This window comes from Chionomys nivalis, chromosome 5, assembly GCF_950005125.1.
Source record: "Chionomys nivalis chromosome 5, mChiNiv1.1, whole genome shotgun sequence".
In the NCBI taxonomy this organism is placed as follows: Eukaryota; Metazoa; Chordata; class Mammalia; order Rodentia; family Cricetidae; genus Chionomys; species Chionomys nivalis.
In genome coordinates this window covers 40,926,317-40,942,926 of record NC_080090.1, presented here as the reverse complement: position 1 = coordinate 40,942,926, position 16,610 = coordinate 40,926,317, and the positions used below count along the sequence as shown (strand labels likewise).

The window sequence follows — 16,610 nt, the reverse complement described above, 5'->3', positions numbered from 1 at the left end:
GTAGGATTAAGTCCTCTGAATTAGCAGCCTTCTTCTCCCTCTCACCGGAAGGGCACAGGGAGAATCATTCTGTATGAGTGCTGTACAAGTGTGGGCTGGCAAGTTAAAGAGGGAGGCTAACCCCAGGAAGCAGAGTGAGGTGTTTGTGGCCTCTAAGGTTTCATGCTTGGTTCACTGTTATTTTCGTTTCTGTGGAAACAGGGGTGAGCAGGGCTTGAGGGGGTGATTAAAAAAAAAAACATGGCTGGGATGTAAAATATGGCAGTATAAATGGAAAAGAATTCTCTACCAGACCCCTCACCTTTCCCACCACTCTTCTGTAGCAGACCCAAGTGAAGGAAAGGGCATATCCTTTTTGATTAATTTTCCATCGTTAGAGGAACTGAATTGAATTTAAGAATATTTTTAAATTGTTAAGCCTGAAGAATAATGAAGAATGTGCTGCAAACCATGCAAATGCACAAATGCATGCCTATAGCTAAGTGCAAAAATACATTGTGATATAGCCACTTGAAGGAACACTGCTCAGTTATAAAAAGGATGAGGCCATGGATGTAAGTGACAGCATGATGAACTGTAAGATCATTACACACATGACATCATGTTCTGTGATACCGTTTATATGATCTTAGGGAAATGATAAAACTTTAGGGAGAGGAACACTTTCTTGGCATGCACAAGCCTCTCTATCCCGTGTACCACAAAGAATTAAAATACAGTGACAGAAAGTAGGTCTGCTGTTTCTGGGCCTCACATTTAACATTGGTATCTTATTGTATGCAAGTAATGCCTAAGAATGGATTTTAAAAGACAGCACGATAAAACTGAACAGCAAGTGGGAGGAGGGGACCTTGTAACTCATTACTGCTTGGAAGTGAACATAAAAATCATTAGAACAAGTTGGACAGTAGTGGCACACACCTTTATTTTCAACACTAGGGAGACAAAGACAGGCAGATCTCTGTGAGTTTGAGGCCAACCTGGTTGACAGAGTGAGTTTCAGGAAGGCTTCAAAGCTACAGAGAAACCCTTCCTCAAAAAACCAAAATAAACAAATAAACAAAATAAAATAAAAGTCACTGGAACAGCCTAAGTTACCCTGGTGTTGGAAATTTTTCTGTATATGTGTTTCTTTTATTGGTTAATAAAAAAGTTGCTTTGGCCAATAGTTTAACAAAATATAACCAGAATATATATATATATATATATATATATATATATATATATATATATAGAGAGAGAGAGAGAGAGAGAGAGAGAGAGTAGGCAGAGTCAGAAAGAAGTCATGTAGCCGCCATAGGAGACAGATGCTTCCGCCAGAGCCCACTAAAGTTTTGCCAGTAGGCCATAACCTTGTGGTGATACACAGATTAATAGAGATGTATTATTTTAGGATATAAGAGCTAGCTAGCAAAATGTTTAAGCTATTGGCTAAACAGTATTGCAAATAATATAGTGATTATTTAATGGTCTGGACAGCCGGGAATGAACTAACCACTCCCCCCAACGTTAACCCCATAATCTGGCGGGGAAGAAGTGTCATATGGCTTATTTTGTTTGTTTCTTTGAGACACAGTTTCACAATGCAGCAGCACTGACTGACCTCAAAGCTTTCATCCTTCTGCCTCAGTCTCCAGAGTCATGCCCATTACAGGTGTACACCCCATTCCCACTGGAATTAACAAATTAGGGATGGAAGAAGACGGATTTGATATGCCCATGAGTTCTTTTGATTGCTATAACTGTTGAGTAAGAACGAAGTTGAGGGGCCACACCTGGAAGACATTTAATAACCACTGAGTGCTATTTGCAATGTATATTACAAATGGTAGATTAGACCAGCAAATGTGATAGAAGAATGAAGAGTCGGAGACCTGGAGCTTTCTCGTACCTACCAGCAGATGGATAGGGCCAGCTAACTGGATCCAGCCATTTAAAATTCACCAAAATTCTGAATCAGAAGAGTAGAAAATTGTAATATGTAACACACTGGACATTAGGCATCATTCCTTGGACATATTCTTCCCTCGTACCATGCCAGATCATTTTCAAGCTATCTCATGAAGTCTTTAGTGAGGCCTCTGAAAATGGGTTCAGGATTTCTAGCCAAATGTAGTAGTGCCCATGTATCATCCCAGCTTGTAGGTTGCTGATCCAAAAAGATTATGAGTTTGAGACCAACACTGAGTTCAAGGCCCACCTGGGTTGTACAGGGAGACAAAAAGGAATAATGACAGCAAAGAAGAAAAGAATTCCTGAGTATGGGAATATTCAGTAACATTATGGACTTATGGATATCTGTGTGTACATGGACATAATATTGAAAAACATTAAATGACCATGTAATGATGCCAACAATGTTTATCAAAGTATGAGGCTCATGTTAACTTTCTGCTTTCACACCCTCTGTAATGTAGCTATCTACGCTTATCGGTTTCTTTGTGCACACAAAATGATGTTAAGTAATTTTTATGAGTCACCATAGTTAAACCTCATCCCAACCTTAGAAGTTGGACAAGTGACTTATCCAATGATGACAGTGCAGACCAAAGTGTTGACTGATACTAATTGGTGGGATATTGGCACATGGCCCCTGGGACAGTGTTTGGTAAAGGAATATTACTACATTTAACAGGGTTGGACTGGTGACAGTGAGCTTGAAGTTTCTCACCCTGTTCTGAACTGGGATGGAGATAACCGAAATTTTGCCAAGAATCTTTGTGCCCATGCGTGTAAGTCCACAGAAGATCGAAATGTAGCTCGTCGGTGGTGATCAAAAATGGATTGCCAAGTGAGCTAACGTTTAGTTCTGTGTGTCCTTTTCTGCTAGATTTGCAGGAATGTACTTTTTGGGTCTGTATGATACAAAACACAGACTAGCATTGGATAGTGGTGCGTAATTAATAGTCATACTTGACTATGTAGTTTGAAGTTCAGATTTCCACAATGATATAAACACATTTCAATGTTAGACTGCACAAACTAGTAAAAGCTTGGGTTTCCGTAAACCTTTAATTATACATGAGTAATATCAGACTATGGCAATTGTTGTTCCTAAATGAGGAAAGCACTTAGTGCGCAGACACTAATGGGGACATCTTTCATCTTCTTATCACACTATGCTTTGGGCTTATTGTTATCTATTTTCCGAGAGCGTAGGAGTGCCTTTTCTTAGCCTAAAATCATTCTTTACAACATAAGCAATAGACAGGAGCCGTGAAGATTTAATGAAACGAGCAACATTCAGTGAAACTGACAGCCTTTATTTCTCTCTCTTGTGTGTGTTGTGTTCTCTCTCTTTACAGATGGACCCTATTCAGAAAGCCGTAATAAACCATACATTCGGGGTTCCTCTTCCTCATCGGAGAAAGCAAATCATCTCATGCAACATTTGCCAGTTGAGATTTAATTCAGATGTGAGTGGTAACTTTTTCAATAACAAAATGTATTATATGGTTTCAGTTTTCAGGTTCCATTTTTTCCCCAGCAACTGAGCATTGCCCAAATCCAAAGATAGCATGCAAGTCCGAATGTTCTTTAATTTGGGAGTTTACCATTTCACATTATATTATTTACTATAAAAATGCACGTATATCTAGATATATTTGAAGTTTTATTCTTTATTTTGCTTTTAGTATCTTGAGAATACTTAAGGTATATCATATGCTTTGTTTTTGGAGATTAGCAAATTCAGAGCCAGTGAAGATTTTAATAGGTTACATCTCTGAAATAAGACAGATCATTCTCTAAGACTAAGACTTTGCCTTCAACTGTTTCTGCTCACTATTGACAGACTCCCAGTTCCAAATTATTTCTTTGGGAAGTAAGTGTTGTGTGTATGTGTGTGTGTGCATGTGCACGCACACACACACACCCATGTACTCTCCGAAGTGCAAATGAACAGGAAGCTCCAAAGACCTCAATTTATAAAACACAAGTAGAACAAAAATTCCATGGGCAACAACATAGAAGAAGATGTCTGGGGACTTGGCCAGTGGTTTGAAAATGCTGGGGAGGCTTTACACACTGTTTACAATTCTCGTGAGTAGGAAGGTAGATTGTGGATCCATCCCAGTGATTCCAATGTTTACTTGTAACTAATATGAAAATGTTTGTGACATTTTCTCAACCTTTAAGTCTGTCTTGGTGACGAATTAGTCCTGAGAGGCACAGAAGAAAAACTTGTGTACATTGATGCAACAGGAATTGGACACTTAGTGCTCAGTCTGTGAGCAAATGGAAGGCCCATGCTTGCTATCTAAATGGAACCCCATCCTGGCCTGTCATTTCCTGTGCAAAGTTTCCCAGCTGTGTGGAGAATGTCATCTGTTGAGAACACCATAGGGTGCCAGCCACAGAAAATACATGGGTTCTAGACGGATGACTCATTCTTTCTGTAACAGAACAGTTCGTTTTATGTGAGGATTTCTCGGGGCATAGAACTCACAATTTCTGTTGCAGTTCAAACAGTCCTTCCACTGACTTGAAATAAGGGTGCATTCCTCATCCTGTCCCATTGCATTTGAATTTTATAGACTTCCCCTAGTGCACTTGAGTAGTTTGTAATCAGTAGAAACTTACTAGTTCTAGAGGTGGGAAGACCAAGACTCAACTGCTGGCAATTTCAGAATCCGGCAGAGAGCTTCTGCCTGTTTTAGAGGTGATACATTCTCACTAGGCTTTGACAAACCAGACTGATGAAGCAGCTCCATGGAACACCAGTTTCTGCCCTCATGGTCTGATCGCATTAACAATGGCCTCAACCCCCACTGTTTACCTCAAGGGTTAGGATTTCAACATGAGAGTTTGACCAGAGCAGAAACTCCAAATCACAGCCTCACTTAAATGGTTCTAATAATATATTAGCTGGTTAAATATGCCTTACCCTCTCTGAGGAGTGGATGGGATGGTGAGTGGGGGGAATGGGAGGAGGAGAGGGAGTGGGAACTTGGATTAGGTATGTATAATGAAAAAAGATAGTTTTTTTTTCTTTTTAAAAAAGAAAAAAAGAAAAAGAAGAAGAAAAAAGAAAAAATGAGACACTAAGCATACATGATGTCTTTGGACAGAATAGTTTTAGTACTTTTAAAATTTATTTGTTTTTAGAAGCTGAGCATCTTTATTTGGCTGGTGCATAAGTTTATCATAGATTTGCTGAATTCATGAAAAATACCATATTATAAAACAATAATTTCTCCCAGTCATTGTAAAAATGTAGCATCCTTATTACATGTACATAAAAGTGGTAAACTCATTTCTTTCTGAGTTAACATTGTTTTTATTTAAAATTTCATTTATGTGTTCAACTTATACTTTTTGGATCAGATTATAAATTCCTAAAAGCTTAAATAAGATAAAAGTTATTTGTTCTTGTTTCATAAGTAGTAATTATACTTCCTAAGAGTCAAGAGCAGTGTTGTAAACTGTGAGCTCATTTCAGAACACTGGATAAATGAAAACCATTTCTGTCACCATTATTCAACATTGCTTTTGCCTAATTTTTGTTTCCCTTAAATTGAATTAAAATTTTACTTTGAAAATAACCAGATAAAGATGACAAGACTCCCCTAAACCAACTTGCCAACTTTTCACACATGATGAGGCCATTTTATTTACTACTTCCATCTTCCAATAATTCACTACCAATATTTTCTACTCTATTAAAGAGCAATTGTGTGTATTAGGAGTCAGAAGGATATTTCAGTATCTGGAGCTAGCATCCACTGGACCTAACACTGGGTACAAGAATACTTCTTGCCATATCAGACGAGGACTTTGGATTGATCATTCCCACTAATGAGTCATTCAGCATTTCCAGGCGATGGTTCCAATTTGGGAGAGTGTTTCTTTTCTTTTCTTTCTTTTTCTTTTTAAAAAAATTTTTAAAGGGAAAACAAACTAGCTTTTTTCATTTCACATACCAATCCCAGTTTCCACTCCCTCCCCTCCTCCCTTTCCCTCCACCTTCTCCCCAACGCCTCCCCTGATCCACTTCCCAGAGAGGGTAAGGAACATTGCTCCAAGGTGATATTCAAACCATGGTTAAGAACTAGAAATGGCATCCAATAAACTTTTAAAGACCTTTACATTCACAGATGCCATTATTATCATTAACTTGTAGAAGGTAATACAAGAATTTTTACCATGTTTTTTTTCTCCAATACAATCTAATTTTCTTATTAAAAGACAATATCTATTTATTTTCCTAATAGTGTTTCTAGGTGGCATAGGGTCTACATGTATGTTTATCAAGGATAACTGGCTACTGTTTTCACAATTTTGCTGCATGTAATGTGATCAAAGGAATTTAGACAAGCTACTGTGGTATTTAGGCTTGCAGATCTTGGTCATAATTAACCACTTAAGGCTTAACCATGACAAGACAGAATGGGTACTAGTTGTCTATTTGCGCTGTGGTTGGAAAGAACACAAATACTTCCCCTCATTGTTCTGGCGGCAAGAAGAATAACACAGGTCTCTCTGGATGTTATCAGGCTATTAAAGGATTTTGTTGCTCTTAGGGGCTCTGAAGAAGACAGTTCTGTCTGGGTTCCAGCTCATAGAGACTTGTGAGCCTCTCTACTTCTCTAGATAACACAAGACTCTTTAGTTCCTCAGTCAGTTGCCTTGACTCTTCTCCCAGACTCCTGCACAGCAATAGATCATACTGGGCCAATCTAATAATCCAGGATAACTGCATCACTTTTAATTCAACTGGCTTGCAACTTTAACTGAATCTGCTAATCTAACTATACTTTTCCATGTCATATATCTCATGTTCGGTTTGAAGGAATGAGATATTAACCTTCTTTCAGAGGTGGCTCTCTACTGTGGATGCTTTCTGAGGAAGTCTGACCATTGCTCCAACTGTATTTCATAGACATTAACTTTATAGCCATGAAATTATAAAACACAGAGTTCATTTGCTGTGCATTTTATAAGTTTCTAGGCATTCATTGCTCTTATATTTCCCTTTATATTTAATGTTTGATGTGAATTTACCATATAAGATTAATCTTTAAATGATTGTTATATTTGTTTAGTTACACACATATGTTCATGAGCATGCATGTGAAAGTCGGAGTCAATCTTTCCTTTCAACATGTGTGTCCCAAGGATCCTACTGATGTCCTCAGTCTTAGCATGGGAAGCAATGTGATTGTGTGTTTACTGACCTGCAATATCTAAAGTACTAATTTTATAAACTGTATAGATGCTATCATTAGATTTATCAATTAATAACACCATAATGATACAATCCCTATATATAGAAAACTTATAAGATCAACATACATGTATATGATATCATAATATTTAACCCCAAGGAAGCCCTTCCTAACCCCAAACCTCTGGTCATTTGTTCTTTCTAGGTAATCTGGATTTTATTTCTTGTTTCTGATTTTAAGCCTGGAGCAACATCGTAATTCACATGTATGTGTGATTGAATTTTCTTTCACTAGGAAAGTGTTTTTGCCACAGGAACCTTTTTACATTTCAAAGCTTCTTTTCTTTCCAGGGAAAATAATAGCTTTCAATTCTTTTCATCTCTGGATCATGAAAATTCAATTTCCTTTCCATCACTAAGCTTTTATTTATCTTTTAACCCTTCATATTAAAAGCTATGTAGTTTGATGTTGTACATACCTGTTTCCTATATGCTACAACTTCCAGCTAGGTTCCTGCAGACAGCTTTTAAAATGTCATAAATTATATTCCATTCAATGAAATCAGATTACCTTTCCTCGATACAAACTTTTCATGGAATAAAAGACTTTAATATTCATATGAATATATTGGGGTTACACAAAAACATTCAATAAAGGCTGAAAGGTTGTAATGTGCTCAATTATTTTATCATCGTCTTAAAATAAGCCCAGTTTACTATGTGGCCTGAGCAAGTCAGTGAGTATGCCTTTGAAAAACAACTCAAAATTGGACCAATATGGATACAAGATGATGGAGTGAACGAAAGAACAAATACTTAATGATTGTTTGTAGAACATGAAATAAGGTCTCAAGTTCCAAGCCAAGAAATATAATTTTTTTTATAGTCAAACTCATAATAACAGAATTTTATTGTATTCTAGAAGCAGAAGAAACTGATAATTCCTTATGCCAAAGCTAAGTGATACTGTAAGAGATTTGTGAGTGGCCAGGTGACGAATAGCTGGTGTTCTTGTTGCATTTCTCTTGCAGTGATACAATGCCCTCACTAAAAGCAACCAATGGAAGGAGGACTTTTAGATTACAATTCCTGGCGATAGTCCATCATCATGTCAAAGCAGCAAGAGCTTGAGACATCACATCCATAGTCAAGAGCAGAGAGAGAGAGAGAGAGAGAGAGAGAGAGAGGCACTCACATTGCTTGCTTGTTAGTTCTCCCATTGCAGAGGCTGCTGCAGTGTAGCAAGGCTAGAGCTCTGTGTACTTCTTTGTAAGTCACACAATCTTGGAGGGATAGTCTTAAGTTTCAGTAGATTAATGGTTGAGCTCAAAGCAGATATGGAGATAATATGGGCCTTACCTACAAAGATTCCTGCTTATTCTCACTCAGTCCCACTCGCAACTCAAGAACAGACAGACACACTAACAGTTTAAATCCAAGTTCAAAGTCAAATGCCTGAGTTATAATACAGTAACATTCCTGTGACAAGTCATGACTACCAACCATTAATTACTGCTAGGAACTTATTTGATGAAGCAACAGAGGAAACAAAATATTATTAGAAAAACCAATTGCTCAGAGGCCTCTGACCCTAAAGGGAGATATTTGAAATAACCACCAGTATCATTAATAGATTTCCCAATGCTGTTGTATTAATAATTATTAATCAATTAATCAATTGATTAATATTATTTATGTTCTACAGTTTTAATCCAGGGATATAGTGAGATTAAGCAGTTTAGAGTTTTCATAATGCTCATAGAGACAGTGTTAGCAGTGATTTTTCTTTCCAAGTATCCAAATCACTCAATTACCTTCTCTTCATAACATGTGTTAAATTTTTTTTGATATTTAAAACAACATTATTTAGGACTGATGCTTAAATACAACCTAAACAAAACCTGGTGGTTGTATCAACATTAAAGACCGATTCATTTACATCCTACCTTAAAATATTTGTTTATTTCTTATTTTTCTGTGGATGTGTATAGGCCTTCATGAATTAAGGTGCCCTACAGGCATGCAGGTGTCTACAGAACAAAGTCCTCTGAAACTAGATTTACAGGTGCTTGTGAGCTGTCATGTGGATCCTAGGTGCTGAAGCCAGGTCCTCTGAAAGATCAGCAAGTGTTCTTAACCATTGAGTAGCACAGATGTCCAGCTCCAACTTTCTTAAACAAAACTAATATCTATATTGCAAGCATTAATAGATTTTATAAACCATAAAATGAAATTATATATATATATATACACATACATATATATGTATATATATATATTTGTACACTTTAGCATTTAATTTTTCTTCTTAAATTGTAAATTCTATTTTGAGGTTTTTAAAAAAATCCACCCATATCTGGTAGTATCCATTGTCTTTATATATATACTAAGGAAAGTTAATAGACTTTAAGCCCACACTGTAGTCTTACTAAATGACATAGGAGAAAGGTTCCTAAATGACCAGCACTTAAAATGTGCATCCAGTTCCAAACTTGAAGACAAAACTGGGGAAGAGAGTGAAAGGGCAGAAAAATGAACACAGAAGTACAGAAACTTCTAGGGACAAGTTGTTAACAGCTGCTTCAGGACTGGTTGCTTTGGGCTCCTCTTTGAAGTTAAAAGTTTCACAATCTTGTGGCTTAAGATGAATAACCAAGGGTCAACCAGATATGTCAGTAGATAATGGTGCCTGGCACCAAGTCTGAGTTTGATCCCTGGCTCCCACAGGATAGAAGAAAAGAACTGACTCCCACAAATTGATCTTTCTTCTGCACATGCATGTGCAGTGTGCCTGAACATATACATACTCACATACACAGCAAATATGTATAATAAAGTAAAAATTTATAAATAAATAGATAAAATGGCTCACCAAGTAAGATGCAGAACTGCAGGCTGAGACAGGGGAATGTGGTGAGTCTCATGCTAGCCTGGGCAGTTTAGTGAGACATCATCTCAAAACTAACAAAATAAGTAAAATTAAATTACTAGCCATATACTTTATTGGTGTTAAAATTAAATACAGTATGTAATGATGGCTTAAAAACTCTCACCCAAAAGTCACTTTTTTCATGGGATACATAATATAGTTATGTGGATTTTCCCCCTTGAATGTTAAATCACCTCTTAAGAGATATCAACCTGGAAATACCTTTGCTATTCTTTAGATAATATACTCCTTTTTGAAATGTTAATTTGTTGCTTTTGCTTTTAGTTTTAAAGTGTTTGTTTTTCTATTGATATAAAGCATTCATTACTGGAGAATTTCCATCTTTTAAATAAAGAGTGATGGTTCATCTATTAAAAACTTCTCACCACTTTAAGTTTGTTATTGGTGGCTCTGTGTCTCAAGAGTCTTCTGAGGGATGAGTTCTAAGATAGATTTCAATTCAGATTTGACACATTTCATTCACAGGAGAATCTGTTGACCTGTGGGACTCAAAGTAAGCTATAGTTGGGGACTGAGTATCGTGGTCTTTTTATTAGGTACCATTTCTTTCTGAAGAGCAATGTTCTGGCAGGGATAATCTGTCAGAGAAGAGACCCTTGGGAGAAATAGTTGTATGAAATATAAGTGGGTTTTTGGGTGACTGGCATAAGCCATGTTTTGGGGTGTGTGCTGATGAAATTGGGTGACCTCTGTAAGCTGTGTACTAGGGTGTGTGTTAGCAGACTGTAGGCTGTGTGTCTACATGTTTGGATGGTTACATTGATGATCGTATCTTCCAGGTTTACATTTGGGCCCTTTCATCTCTCATATGCACTAGGTGCTGATTTCTGTGTGGAAAACGCAGTGCTCTCAGAACAGCTCAGAAAATAAAACTTTTTTTAATTAAATTTTTTGTTTATTTTACATTCAAATTAGTTTCCCCTCCCTCCTCTCCTTCTGCTCCCTCATTCAACCTTCTTTCTAACCACTCCCATCCACTCCTCCTCTCAGAAAGGGTAAGGCCTTCTATGGAATCAACAAAGCATGGCATATCAAGTTAAGGCAGGACCAAGCTCCACTGCCCTGAATCAAGGCTGGGAGAGATATCCCGCAATAGGGACTAGGTTCCCTAAAGCCAGTTCATGTGCCAGGAAGAGGTCCCGGTCTGATTGCTAGTGGCCCCCCAAACAGACTAAGGTGCATAACTGTCACCCTGTTGCAGAGAGCCTAGGTTGATCCCATGCAAGTTCTTCAGCAATTAATGATCTAGAGTCCCTGAGCTCCCACGACCTCTGTTCATCTGTGGGTTTCCCCTTCATGATCTTCACTACCTTTATCATCCCTCCCCCCTTCAACTGGACTCCTAGAGCGTGGCTCAGTGCTTGACTGGATCTCTGCATCTGCTTCATAAGTTACTAACTGACAGTTCTATGATGACAATTAGAGTAAATTATGGTACTCAGCAACCTGAATACAGGGGAAGGTCATACCAGATATTTCCTCTACTATTGCTAAGAGTCTTAGCTGGGGTCATCCTTGTGGAGCCTTTGGAGTTCCCTGGAACCAGGTTTCTCCCTAACCCTATAATGGCCCTCTCTATCAAGATTTAATTGCTCTCCCTCTTCATATCTCTCCCAACTTGACCGTCTAATCCCTCACGTTTCCCACTCCCATTCCCTTCGCTCTACTCCCTCCTGCCTCTAGTTTTCCCAGGAGATCTCATCTATTTCCCCTTTACAGGGAGATCCATATGCCCCTCTTAGGCTCCTCCTGTTACCTAGTTTCTCTAGGGTTGTGTATTATAGCCTGGTTATCTTTTGTTTTATATCTAATATTCAATTATGAGTAAGCAAATACTATCTTTGTCTTTCTGAGTCTGGATTAACTCACTCAGGATGATTTTTTTTCTAATTCCATCCATTTGCCTGCACATTTCATGATGCCATTTTTTATCACTGCGTAATTTTCCATTGTGTAAATGTTACACATTTTCTTTATCCATTCTTTAGTTGAGGTGCATCTAGGTTGTTGATTTTTAATTAATTTTGTTTCCAGGTTCTGGCTATTACAAATAATGCTGTTTTGAACATAGCTGAGCAAGTGTCTTTGTGGTATGACTAAGTATCCCTTAGCTATATTTCAAAGAGTGCTATCGTGGGATCTTGAAGTAGGTTGATTCCCAATTTTCTGAGAAACCAACATACTTATTTCCAAAGCATTCACACAATTTTGCAGTGGAGGAGGGTTCCCCTTACTATACATCCTCTCCAACATAAGCTGTCATGAGTGTTTTTGATCTTAGCAACTCTGACAGGTAGAAGATGGCATCTCAGAGTTATTTTCCTTTGCATTTCCCTGATAGCTAAGAAAGCTGAATAATTCTTTAAATGTATCTTGGTTATTTGAGATTCTTCTGCTGAGAGTTTTTTGTTTAGCTCTGTACCTCATTTCTTTAAAATAGGAATATTTCATATTTTGATGTCAAGCTTCTTGAGTTCTTTATAAGTTTTGAAGATCAGTCCTCTGTCATATATGTAAGCTGCAGTTTTATCTTATTGACAAGAAAACAAAACTTTTAACAATTTATTTTTATATTATTTTATGTTTTTGTTGTGTGTGTGTGTGTGTGAGAGAGAGAGAGAGAGAGAGAGAGAGAGAGAGAGAGAGAGAGAGAGAGAGAGAGAGAAGAGAAAGAGAAAGAGAAAGAGAGAGACAGACTGACTCCTGGTGCTTACAAAGCCCAGAAGATGATGTGAGGTTCCCATAATTAGAATTATAGACAGTAGTTAATCAGTATGTGCATACTGGCAAAGGAGCTTGGATTCTCTGAAAGAACAGCCAGTATTCTTAATTGTTCAGCCTATATTCTAAGGAAGCAGTTCTGACTATTGGAAGTGTGAGGATCCAAGCCAATGGGAATGGGAGAGTCAAGAATATCTAAATTGGACATAGTTTCATCATCTGAGGATGTAATAAAGGATAGACAGAGAAAAAAGAAATGCAAGAGTTTATATTTCTCTGTTTCTTTACTACATAGAAAATCAGATTTTAAACATCTAAAAAGAAAAAGTTGATATTTCATAAGAGCAGTAAGTCTCCCATTAGCAGAAAGATAACTATTTCTGAGCACTATGAGTCCGTGGGAGCTGTTCTATATTCGTGCAAAGAGAGGTCTAAGAGGTCTTCTGGGAACAGATAGCTGTCTCAGTGGGTAGACAGACACCAAGTCAAGCCTGAAGCCCTGATTTCCAACCTTAGATCTCTCTTGGTGGGAGGAGAAATAAACTCACACAAGTTACTCTTTGACCTCCACATATATGCCCTGCTTGCCCACACATTCACACACAGAGAAAATAACAAAAAAAGATAGATAGAAAGGAAGGAAGAAAGACAGACAGAAAAAAAATAAACTATTTTTAATAGTTTTTCTGTTCATCTGTGGATTTCATAGATACAGAAACCAAAGGGCAGACTTTATCATTGACTATGTGAAGGTCCCTAGACTTAAAATAGCTAAGAGAGTGTGATTGAGTTCCATCATAGTGCTTTTATTTCTCAGGTTATACATGGGTGAAATTTCTTTTGGGAGCCACCTTGTAATTGCTGATACTCTCAATTATGGCTACTGGTCTTTTGTATATATTATAGAAGCTGATCGGGGTCCTATCCCCACTAAATTAAAAAATGCATTTTAAAACTTAGAGCCACTTAAAGAATGTAACCATGAAGGTGGCCATAGATGCTGAAAGTCTGTCATGAACAAGATTCTTCCGGGCACATCTCTGAATATATGGGCATGTAGGCCCGTGAGGAGGAAGCCTGTGCCAGTGAAACAACAGACTTGTTGCCATATCAGTTTACCAAAAGTTGCCCTTGGATCTCAAGACGTGGAGGTGAGCACCTGCTGATGCAAGAATATTCTGTAAAGGCCTTAGACAACACTCAATAAATTATGCATAGATTGATGAAGGGAGATCAAGCCTAGAGACACTTTCCCTGTTTCTCTGGAAGGAAAATGGCAGTGAAAATAAGAGTCTGGGAAACGTCCTGCTGCAGCTGCGCTACTGTGTGTTTGCCACCCTCAATGAAGGATGAAAATGAACTCTGGGAGTCAGTCCTCCTCAGTGTATGATCCCTATGCAGGATTCATATCTTAAGCTCTGCATTACTGAAAAGCTAATTATGCAATCGGAAGGAATAAAATGGAGTTGAACCTCAACATGGGCTGCCAATGACACTCGTGAACTGCAAACTTGCTTTGTGGCAGCCTTGGAATTTTAGATGATTTGGAAAAAAATTCACTAGCATCTAAACTACCAAGTTTGAACTTTGTGATTATACTTGACTTCATAGGATATTGGCAACCACCTCACAGTTTGACTGTTGGTGGGTTGTTAACATGGGATAAGAACCCTTATGTAACCCAGTTCTTGACCCAGCAGTCACCTGATATGCCTATCTTATGTAAGTTTCATCAATGGCTATCTATCTCTTTTGGCAATCATATGTGGTTCTTAAAGTGGTACTAGCCACTAAAAAATTGTTGTAAATGAGCTAATTGTCACCAAGAATCCAAAATCTTAAGAGATAAAACTTGCCTATCCCTTTAGATCAACTACACTCACTGGTCCTCAGGACCCTGATATTATGTTTCATTGTAATTTATTTTAACTTCTTATAAAGGAGTTTCACCAGGGCCATGAAACTGGAATAGCAGGGCTGCATCCTCGGGTAGAGGAGTGAAGGACTTTGAAGATTCTGAAGTCAAGTATCCACTTGTAAATATCTGGATTTTCTGGTCGTTTTTACGCTTTTCTCTTAACTTATGTGTTTTTTTTTTTAAACTGAGGTTTACTTTCTGCATTAGTAGTCAGAGCAATCATGATAACACACATTTATGTTTTCCAAGTATCAAAATTGCTCCATATCTCTTTGTAGATCAAATGCACCTACCAATATAGTTTACTTTCTTCACACTAGGAGTTTTTTTTTTAATGGTAATTGTTTCATGGGTGATAATTGAGCTTGATCCTTGGGTAAATAAAACTGAAACTACAGCTACCGCAGGCATGTTGGAAGCTGCATGCCAAGGTTCGGGTACCTTGGTAGAATTTCTTACATGGCTATTGAGCCTATTCTATCAGTCCTTCTTCATCTAGGCAGTGTTTTCAAAGCTTGTTTTACATCAAATATTTTGTTCCAGGCTCAGCTGTTTTGAAGTCAGACAAATCTTACTTTAAATGCAGAATAATGCCCCTAGCATCTGTTGTCTTGTTCCAAATCAATGTTTTGACACAAATTGAACCTGATCAAGATAAAGCTTATAGTCCTGTGGGTTTCATATGTTTGTAGGGGTGCAGAATAGGGAAATTGGAAGCAGGACACAGAGTGATTGGCAGTTCAGTTTTCTAGGCATGTGTTCTGATGCTTTTGAAACACAAGTGATTTTTTTGCATAACACCTAACAGTCTATATATAGGCCCAGTCTATGTACTGGGCACAAATAGCTTTCCAGCTTTTATACAGGAGCTCTGTTTAGACGGATGTATGGCATATTTAATCCTATCCAGCTTATTGGTGATGAGGGCCGTTGGTGGGGCTTTTAACCTTCCCGTAGACTCCTTTTTAAATAAGGTTGCAGAAGTAGTCTCCGAACAGTTTCTATCCTTTTCCCAAACAGGGCTTATTTTCTCTGCATCAGTGAACTTGTCATGATAATCAACTTTTTTTGTCTCAACCATCAATCACTCTTGATTACAGCTGGATAGCAGTTCTGTTCTGTTGATCAGCTCATCAGTGCACATAATATTACACCTGGAGGCCAGTACAAATCAGCCCTCCGTGGGGGAAAAGCACTTTCCTCAAGGTTTTTGTGGAAGGTTTTATCATTTACATTGTGTCTCATTGAGTTGTCCTGTCTGCTTCAACTCTACCTCCTCCCTCAGCAACAATCATCTTCCAAAATAGCTCCCCTAGTCTCCTCGATTATTTGCCCAATTATTCTGCTCATAATCTATTTTGTCCCTATTATCATATTAAGCTTTCCAATCATTAATGCAGATATTGTGGAAATTCAAATCACATGAATTATAATTCAATGAATATTCAGTGCCACTGTAAAATCAGTTTATCGTATGTTTCACTTGGATGTTTGCAAGTCTAATTGTGTTGATTTTTTATATGGTTTCCTGAATTAGTTTTTTTTTTCTATTTTGGCTTGGGAAACTGAATATTTATCTTTAATTTTCATCTTCTTTTAAGGAACATTAGCTGTCTGCCTCTGTGGTTTAAAATGACATCAAGAAGTCAATATTTTGAAACCAATCGCTCAATGTCAGCATCGCTCTTCCACAGTGTGTGTAATATATGCTTTATGCAGTCAAAATTTTTCTGATTTCTCTAAGTTATCTTACATTTTTTTAAACTAGTCCCATTGCAGAGAAGTTGCTAGAGTAATAATAGCATAGATCCACAGCAAACTATTTACTTATTAAATACTTGAAACAGACACATGGT

At 37.6% G+C, this 16,610-nt stretch overlaps 1 protein-coding gene across 8 annotated transcripts in view; it reads left to right on the top strand.

Moving 5' to 3' along the window:
- The window catches only part of Znf385d (zinc finger protein 385D), an 887,297-nt gene that overhangs the window by 742,301 nt on the left and 128,386 nt on the right, over window positions 1-16,610 (top strand). For 7 of the 8 annotated variants that reach the window (XM_057769819.1, XM_057769818.1, XM_057769825.1 and 4 more), the window contains one exon: window positions 3,306-3,416. The exons of the other annotated variant lie outside the window; for it this stretch is intronic. In XM_057769819.1, coding sequence (XP_057625802.1) covers window positions 3,306-3,416 — 111 coding nt within the window. The remainder of the gene's footprint in view (window positions 1-3,305; window positions 3,417-16,610) is intronic. 8 annotated transcript variants of the gene reach the window in all.